This window comes from Rhodotorula graminis (genome assembly GCF_001329695.1).
Source record: "Rhodotorula graminis WP1 unplaced genomic scaffold RHOBAscaffold_10, whole genome shotgun sequence".
NCBI classification, from domain to species: Eukaryota; Fungi; Basidiomycota; class Microbotryomycetes; order Sporidiobolales; family Sporidiobolaceae; genus Rhodotorula; species Rhodotorula graminis.
In genome coordinates, this window is record NW_017264937.1 from 738,653 (window position 1) to 747,163 (window position 8,511).

The 8,511-nt window shown below is 69.1% G+C and overlaps 3 protein-coding genes across 3 annotated transcripts; 1 reads left to right on the forward strand and 2 right to left on the reverse strand.

Annotated features, from left to right (window-relative positions):
• Positions 1–188: 188 nt before the first annotated feature.
• On the forward strand, positions 189–2,722 carry RHOBADRAFT_38348 (uncharacterized protein; the record flags this gene model as incomplete). Its single annotated transcript, XM_018413516.1, has 7 exons — positions 189–1,197; positions 1,274–1,512; positions 1,600–1,722; positions 1,802–1,881; positions 1,973–2,127; positions 2,222–2,321; positions 2,413–2,722. Exons 1-7 carry the CDS (start codon positions 233–235, stop codon positions 2,719–2,721), a joined length of 1,971 nt encoding a protein of 656 aa, XP_018269779.1. The 5' UTR covers positions 189–232.
• Positions 2,723–4,576: 1,854 nt separating this feature from the next.
• Positions 4,577–5,366, reverse strand: RHOBADRAFT_66749 (uncharacterized protein; the record flags this gene model as incomplete). Its single annotated transcript, XM_018419067.1, has 1 exon — positions 4,577–5,366. A coding segment is annotated over one exon (788 nt), but the record flags the coding sequence as incomplete, so codon positions are not given.
• A 966-nt stretch (positions 5,367–6,332) lies between these two features.
• On the reverse strand, positions 6,333–6,704 carry RHOBADRAFT_4881 (uncharacterized protein; the record flags this gene model as incomplete). The annotated part of the gene is made up of 2 exons (XM_018415190.1): positions 6,333–6,460; positions 6,533–6,704. Coding segments are annotated over 2 exons (300 nt in total), but the record flags the coding sequence as incomplete, so codon positions are not given.
• Positions 6,705–8,511: the final 1,807 nt, after the last annotated feature.

The following is an 8,511-nucleotide window of genomic DNA, read 5'->3' on the forward strand; positions in this document are numbered from 1 at the left end:
TTCAGCGCGGTCTCTCTCTCTCTCTCTTGTTGTAGCTCTTGGACTATCACGACGGCCTAGCTGTTGCACTCGCATCTCGCACACTCCCACTCGGTGCGCTCTCGCCAGAGGTGTCCGGACGAACGCGAGCTTGGCTCTCTCGTGAGACGGGCTCGTCGGACGTCCTTTGTCCCTCGGTCCCGCTCGCTCTCGCGCTCAGGCGCGCACGTGCAGCCTGCACTCGAGCTCTACGATGGCCCAGCCAGGGCCTGCAGCGCACCACGCACTCGCCAACGCGCTCCCTGTCGCTCCCGCTCCCCCACACGCCGCCGTCGCCCCGGTCGTCCCACCTCGTCCAGCTCGAGCTGCGCCCCAGCCCGGCACGCCCCTCATGGCCCTCGAGAAGCGCAACTACATTAACCTCGCCGACTCGGACAGCGACGACGAGGCCGACGCGCCGAGGGCGGCCAAGGCCCCGCGAGCTGCCGGCGCACGAGGAGCGCACGAGGGCGTCGACGAGGCGCAGCGAGGCGCAGGACGGGCCGACAACGAGGACAAGGTCCGCCATCGGCGCGCCGAGGTCGTCCTGAGCGACGACGAGGACGACGACGTCCTCATGGACCTCGACCTCGTCGACGTCGACGCGGCCGAGTACCGGCGCGGCGCCGCAGCTCGTGCGGCCGCCTCGTTCGCCAAAGAGCACCCGCCGCAGCACGAGCGTGCTCCCACCCCTCCTCCCGTCGCCGGCCCCGCCCCAGCCGAGCACCCCCTCCCCCCTCCCGCGCCGCCGCACCCCGAGCCGCGCGCGCACCACCGCTCGCCCTCGCCGGCATTCGACGCCGACCCGCTCACGACGGCGCTCGACACCGTGTCGAGCATACTCCCCGACGTGTGCCGCGCGACGGTGCGCACGCTGCTCGGCGGGCAGGCGGCGCTCGGGCCGGTCAACGTCGAGGCGGTGCTCGACGAGCTCTTTGGATGGGAGGGCGGGTACCCGAGAGAGGGCGAGGGTGCGGCGGGACGTGCGGGAGAGTCGCCCGACGGGAGCGAGGGCAAGGGCAAGGGCAAGGCGAGGGCGCGGGACGAGGACGAGGACGAGATGGGGCGAGGCGGTACGGTCGGGCTCGACGAGTACGAGGAGGAGGCGCTGCGAGTCGCCAAGCAGTGGGTCGATGTCGCCGCGAGGAAGGCGCCTGGGCGTGTGTACGAGGACGCAGCGTGCGTCCACTCTCGCTCCGCCTCGTCTGCCGCGCACCGACTGACCCGTCCGTTCCCCTTCCCTCCCTCCTCGCAGCCTCCTCCAGCTCTACGCCGACTTCCCGATCCTGCGCCAAGTCGACCTCAAGCACCTGTTCGCGTCCAACTCGTCGCTGTACGGCCCGACGTGGCTCGCCGTCGACGCCGCGTTCCGACTGCCGGTCGAGGCGCGCCCGTTCAAGGAGATGGCGGCACCGCGCGCCGACAAGGGCAAGGCCAAGGCCAACGTGCATGACGAGCTCGAGAGAGAGAAGACCTGGATCAAGGACCACTCGGGTGCGTCCCTTTCTCTCGCTCCCTCGTCTGCGTGCGGGAGTTGGGCAACGAGGGCTGACTTTCGCTCCTGCCCCTCGCCGTCAACAGCATGCTACCTCGCCGCCGTCGCCCACAGTGCCGCTCTCGAGGCTCGGCTCGAGGCCGAGGTCGCGTCGGGCGCCTACTTCGAGTGCGGGTGCTGCTTCGCCGACGTCGCCCTCTCGCAGATGGGTGCGTCGCCCTCTCCCTCTTTCCCTCCCTCCTCCTTGCCCCTAGGATTCGCCCTGACGTTCTCCATCGTCGTCGACAGTCACGTGCGCCGAGGGCTGCCACTTCTGCAAGGACTGCGCGCGCATGAACGCCGACACGCAGATCGGCATGCGCAAATACGTGCGTCCGCCTCTCTCTCCTCTCTCTCTCCCGCACCTCTTTTCTCTCTCATCAAGACGCTGACCCTGCCGTCTCGAACTCGGCGCAACAGGTCCTGCCCTGCATGTCGACCTCGGGCTGCTCGGCCAAGTTCCTCGAGCGCGAGTACCCGTCGTTCCTGTCGCGCAAGTCGATCGCAGCGCTGCACCGCATCAAGCAGGAGAAGGAGATTGACGAGGCGGCCCTCGAGGGGCTCGAGAAGTGCCCGTGCGTCGCTCGTTCCCCTTCCTCTCGCCTCGACGTGCGCTCGGGCCTCGTGTGCTCGAGCAGGAGGGCTCATGTTCGGTTCGCCGTCGCGCAGGTTCTGCCCGTTCGCCATGATCATCGAGAACCCGGAGGAGCGCCTGTTCAGGTGTCAGCGCGAGGACTGCGAGGTCGTATCGTGCCGCGAGTGCAAGAAGGTGCGCCCTCGCCTTTCTCTCCTCCTCGTCCACCCCGCCGCCCCGGTACTGACTGCCACCCTTCCCTCCCTCGACTCTCCTCTGCGCGCAGAAGGACCACCTGCCCGCAACGTGCGCCGAGGCGTCCGACGACGCGCGCCTGAGCAAGTTTCACGCCGTCGAGGAGGCCATGTCGGCGGCCCTCATCCGCCGCTGCCCGAAGCCTGGGTGCGGCGAGCCGTACGTCAAGGAGCCAAATACGTGCAACAAGATCGTCTGCTCGGCGTGCAGGACGCTGTCGTGCTACATGTGCGTCGGGCTCTCCTCCCTCTCTTCGTCCCCCATGTCGTCGGTCGAGGGTCGGCGAGAGCCGGCTCTCGTCGTCCTTGGCCCTCGCCTCTCCTTCTCGCGCCTCGACTGACCTGCCCATGTTTCCCTGCAGCTGCGGCAAGATCGTGAGTCTGAACCCTTCTCCCTTTCCCGTCGACCTTCCCAAACTCGCCTTCTCGGTCCTCCTCTCGGCCCCCTTGGCCCTCTCAGGCGCCCTCGACCTGCCCAACTGACTCTCTCGGCGTCTATAGATCACCGGCTACCAGCATTTCGTCAACCCTGGCTCGAACCTGCCGGCCGGCACCGTCGTCGAGGCGGGCTCCACGTGCGCCCTGTGGGACGACACCGACCAGCGCAACTACCAAGGTGCGTCCACTCCCTTTCCTCTCCCATCATATGTACCCCTCGACATGTCGAGCGGGATTCGCCGCTCGCCCGTCCGGCGGCTGCGATTCCTCGACGCACCTTCCCCGCGCCCTGTCGCTCTCCTCGCGAACCTTGTTCTCGTCCTTGCCTGTTCTGACTCTCTCTCTCTCGTCGATTGCCGGATCCCGCAGAAGTCGAAGCGGCTCGTGTTGCCGCCGAGGCCGCCGCACGTGCGGCAAATCCGGCGCTCAAGCAGGAGGACCTCGCCAAGCTCGCCATGGACGTCCCGCCGCCGCCGCCGCGCAAGATCGCCCACCTCCCGCCGCCGAGGTTGAACGACCCTTGGGTCGCTCATCAGCGGGACCTTGCGCTCGCGCGCGTTGCGGCGGCAGCAGCCGCGCCCGTCGCCGCCGGTCCGCCCCCTCGCGCTCGAGTACCTCCTCCGCCCGCGCTACACGTGCACGCCCCAGCTCCTCAAGCACTCGCAGTCGCCGAGAACAACGCCGAGCTCCTCTCCGAACGCGCGAGGCTCGAGGCGATGCGTGCGGCCGCCTGGCAGGCCCGCGTCGAGCAGCTCGTCCCCAAGCGCGTCGCCATGCCCGCCGCGCCCGCTCCCGTACCTCGAGCGCACGTTCCCGCCCCAGCAGCACCTCCACCTGCCGCTCCTCGTCGCGCACCAGCACCCGCCGCAGCCCCACCGCAGCCCGCCGCCGGCCGCTTCCTCGTCAACCGCGCCTGGCAGCCGCCGCCGATCCCTCCTCCCGCTCGTCGAGCGCCGCAACCCGTTCCGCCCGGCGCACCCGCCAAGCCCAAGCCCAAGCAGTCGCCGCCCAAGCACGTCCAGTTCGCGCACCCGCCGCTGCAAGATCGCGACGCCGGGCCTGCAGCAGCTGGGCCCGCCTTTCCTCGCGCCGGCGGCGGCGGCGGCGGCGTGCGATTCGCGCCTTACCCAGGCGGCGCCGCACCTGTGCCCGGTGGCGCCGGCCAAGGCGGCGCGGCGGCGCGCCGAGGGGCGGGCGTGAGGTTTCGCGAGCAGGAGGAGGCGGACGAGGTGGAGAGGCGGCGCCGGGCCCAGGTCAAGGAGGAGGAGCGCGAGGCCAAGAGGAGGAGGCTGACGGGCAACGGTTAGTCGGGGCGCAGGGCAGGGTCGGTCGGTGAGGGAGCGAGACTGGGCGCGAGGAGGCCATGGAGGAGCGAGGAGCTGAGGGTCGGGGTTTGCGGGTGGCGGTCGGCGTCGAGCCGGCGCGCTCTCTCGGCTGCTTGTCGTGCTCACGAGTCGCCTCGAGTGGGCTGGACTCGGATTCTGTGTCGTACTTGTACCTTTGCCTCGTCATTTTGCATCGTCCGGTCGTTCCTTCCTTCCTTCTCTCTCCGTCCGCGTCCGTCGCCGGGCCGTACCTGCTCGCGTTGCGGACCTGTCGCTCTCGTGCTCTCGCTTCGGCATCGGGCGGGGAGCTATGGTTTCGATTGCGGTGCGAGCGACAGTGGGCAGGGCGAGGTCAAAGGGGGACGAGAAGGGCTGCGAACGACGCCTCGCACGAGCGACGAGCGAGCTCTTCGTGGTACAGAGACTTTGAGACGAAAGGGAGAGGTATCTTTGCGAGTTGCGAGATGCGACGAGGCGGGGTGGCGAGAGAGAACGAGAGGGGAGGAGACACTGCCGACAAAGGAGGGGAGGACGACGAGTTGGAGGTCGGACTGCGACATCTACAGACAGAGGGACAGCTATAACGAAGAGAGAGGCGATGTTGGTGCGGAGGGAGGAACGTGCGGGAGGGACGAAGGTGGGAGGCAAGTCGACGAGGGCGACGACGACGACCACGAGCGACCGAGCGACGGGCTCAACGCTGCTGTCGCTGCTTCTTGCGCGCCCGCTCGTCGGCGTCGTCGAACGCGTCGATCCCTCGCTCGTCCTCGCCGAACGAGTGCGGCGGCGCAGGCCCGCTCGACGGGTTGAGGAGCGACGACAAGGGCGGCAGCGTCGTCGTCGGCGTCGGCGGCTTGGACCCGTCCGCCTCGGCGACCACGCCGTTCGCCGTGCCGTACGAGGCGGGCGCGCCGTGGCCGAGGTGGCAGTCGGGGCGAGCTGTCGCCCACGCCGAGTACGAGCCGCCGGGCGGCGGGCCGGCGCTGCGAGGGCGCGCTGTGCCCTGCGATGGCGCGAGGCTCGATGATGCAGGTCGAGTCGACTCGTACGCCGCCGACGACGAGGGCGGCCGAGGGGACGGCAGAGTGCTGATGCTGCTGCGCATGTCGGCGCCGGTTCCGGGTCGGCCGGCTGCTGCAGGGTCCTGGCGCGAGTCGGAGCGCGACGAGCGAGTGTAGGACTCGGCGGCGGGAATGCGGTTGTAGTAGAACTGCGACTGGGCGGTGGAAGGGCGAGGCGAGGGAAAGGCGTGGCCGGTCGGCCAGGCGAGGCCGGTCGCGTATGCGAACGGGTTCGGGTAGAGTTGCGGCGGCGTCGCGTCGGGATGGAGCTTGGCGAGCGCGGCGGATGCGGCTTGGACTGCGAGGGAGAAGGAGGCAGGTCAGGTCGTCGTTCGCGCTCGGACCGCTCGAGGCGCCTCGGCCGACTCACCCTCCTCGCTGTGTTGCCCGTCCGGGTCGAGTCGCGCGACGATGCCGAGCATCGTCTGAAGGACGGCGTGCGACGCGTTGCGCATGCCGATGAACTCTTGCTGCGAGTAGTGGAGCGCGTCGCTCAAGCTGCGGACCTGGCCCTCGAGCGTCGACACCTGCCGCACGAGCGGCTCCTCGGCGTACGGGTATCGGTAGCCGGACGATAAGGAAGACGGGGGAAGAGGATAGGTGCGAGTGCCGGGCGAGAACTGGTGCGGGACGACGTAGGAGGTGGGCTGGATCGGTGGCGGAGGAGGGTGGCGAGCGTAGGTCGGCGAGACGAGTCCGGAAGGCGGCCGAGCATCTGCGACGTCGTCACCGCCGTCAGCTCGGTACAAGAAGGGGGAGGAGGGGGAGGGAGGAGAGGAGGAGGGACGGACCGCCGTTCTCGTCTTTCGCTCGGACCTGCGCCGTGGACGACTCGCCGCTGAACGGCGCAAAGTCGGCGAGGCCGGCTGCGATGCGCCTCGACGGCGCCGCATGGTCGTCCCGGGTAGGCGGACGAGGCGTCGGTGGCCCGGAAGGAATGCCGGCGCCCGTCGGGAGCGAGCTCGTCGACCCTTCTCCGTCTCGCTCCTCGACCGACTGGCCCGCATCGCTCGTCGCGCTCGGCGCGAGGTCTCGTCGCGACGCTCGCAAGGACGACAGGGCCGAGACGGACGATCGTCGACGAGGAGGAGCTGGCGACGCTTGCGCCGTCGCGTTCGACCGAGCCGTCTTGCGCTTGATGCGCGCGAGGAGGTCGGGTCGGCCGCGCTGAAAGTTCGGGTTGCGGAACTCCCAAGCTTGTACAGGCGTGCCGTCGGGCTTGAGCGTCGGCTGGTTCGAGCCGAGAACGTCGTTCACTGCGCGAGGAAGGGATCGTCGGTGAGTCGGGCGAACGCGAGGCGGGAACGAGGACGAGGCGCGAGACGCACCCTTGGACCAGCTGTAGAAGTTGAGCTGCCGCAGGAACGACGCAAAGTTCGAGTGCTTGAAGAACTGGGGCAACACGGTGCGCGCAAACTCCTCGGGCGAGTACACGAGGAAGCTCTTGCCGTCGGCCGACCACGAGATCAGGTTCTGCAGCGCCGGCGTGTCGACCATCCTGCGAGGGCGAGCGAGGTCAGTCTGTAGAACCTCGATATCGAGTCGCCGAGTGCTCGAGACTCACGACCAGACCCTGGAACGAGGGGGAGAGAGAAAGTCAGTACGCTCCTCGGAAGTTCCGACCGAGAAAGGGCTCGACTCGACGCACTTGTGGACGAACGCGGCCTGGGTCTTGCCGCCGTTCGGGAACACTGCCTTGCGAGCAGCCTCGCCGGCGGCAGCAGACATCGAGTCCAGCGCCGCCGTCGCTGTCGCCGGGTCGACCTCGGGCGTCCTTGGTCGCCCCTCGCTCGACGCTGCGTCCTCGGCCTCGTCCTCGAGCTCGTCGCGGTCGTAGTCGTCGTCGTGCTCGTGAGCTGCGCTCGACTCGGTCGAGTCGCCCTGCGAGGCGGTCGAGGCGACGGTTGGGCGTGCTGCAGTCGAGGGAGCGGATGTCGACGGTTCTTGCACGTCGTTCGACATGTTGCCGGCGAGCACAGGGGGCTCCGACTGGTCGTCGAGGTAGTCGTCGCGCGAGTCGAGGGCGAGATGCCGAAAGATGGGCGTGCGAGGGAGGGAAAGGGCGGGAAAGGAGGGGGAAAGGTCGGGCTGTGGCCGGGTGTCGCAAGGTCAGTAGTGCATCCTCGAGGAGCGGGCGAACGTATGCGGGACTCACGCCGCCGCTAGCTGTCGAGGCACGTGTCTGTACGATAGCGCGAGGCGCGGGTACCGAGTAAGAACTGGCGCAGGAGCGACCGCTCACGCGCGACTGCGCGCCGCGAGCCGAACGACGGAAGGGTTGGACGACAGGGAGGTGCCGCTCAGTGCAGTGCGCCGAGAGCTGAGGACCGGACGTGCGAGCACGGCGGCAATTCGGGGAGACGAGCCGGAGGCTGCCGCGAGTCGCAGGGGGTCCGTGTCGAGAGACGGGTGGGGTGGGGGGAAGGCGCTAGCGCTCGCTGCGACGGCGGAGCACGGCCGGGGTAGGCAGACGACGACGACGACGACGAGGTGCACGACGACGCCGGGCCGTGAGCGAGGGAGGGAGGGACGGCGAGGAGGGGGAGGAGAGCACGCGACGATGGAGCGGCACGGCGGTGGCCTCGGGGATGGCAAGGGCTGATTTGCGGACCGCTCCCCTTGTACTTTCCCCGCTGCCGGCTCCCCCTCGTTTTCCGTCGCCGTCGAGGACCGTGCCTGAGAAACGCTCGCTCCTCTTCCAGAAACAGCTCTAAGTTCTCGCTCGCTCGCACCGTTTGCCTTCAGCGCCCGCGTCCCATGTCGCTTGCCAGCGCGAGACGGCCTCCAGGTCATGGACGCCTAGCGCGCCATAAAGCTTGCCTGCGCACACACCCGCGCTCTCGCCCGGCTTGCTCAGCTTGCTTGCTTGCGGCTCGCCTCGCCTGCGAGAGAGGTCGCCGCTGCATCGGCTCGCTCTCGTACCTGGTCTGCGTCGACTCGCTCGTGAGAAGGCGGGCGAAAGGCTTTCGCTGACGTCGAGCGCACGTGCCTCGCCGACACACGGACGGCGGACGGCGCTTTCTCGTCGTCGCGGTGAGCGAGTTACCCAGGCCGGCGACTGAGCGACAAAGCCCACCTGCACAACGCCAACCTGGCTCGCCGTCGCCGAGTCGCCAGGCGACCTGAGCATCGTGCCTCGAATTTGGCCGCAACCCGCACTTTTTAAAGTTGCGCGCGCGACTCGGGGTCGGCGCCTGTCGGCGCAGATCCCCCCGCCTGTTGCGGCATACGTCGCTCGGACCGCGAGCTTGTGCGGAGCTGGCCCTGCGACTCGGCGAGACGACCGTCGCGTCGCCTCCTCCTCCTC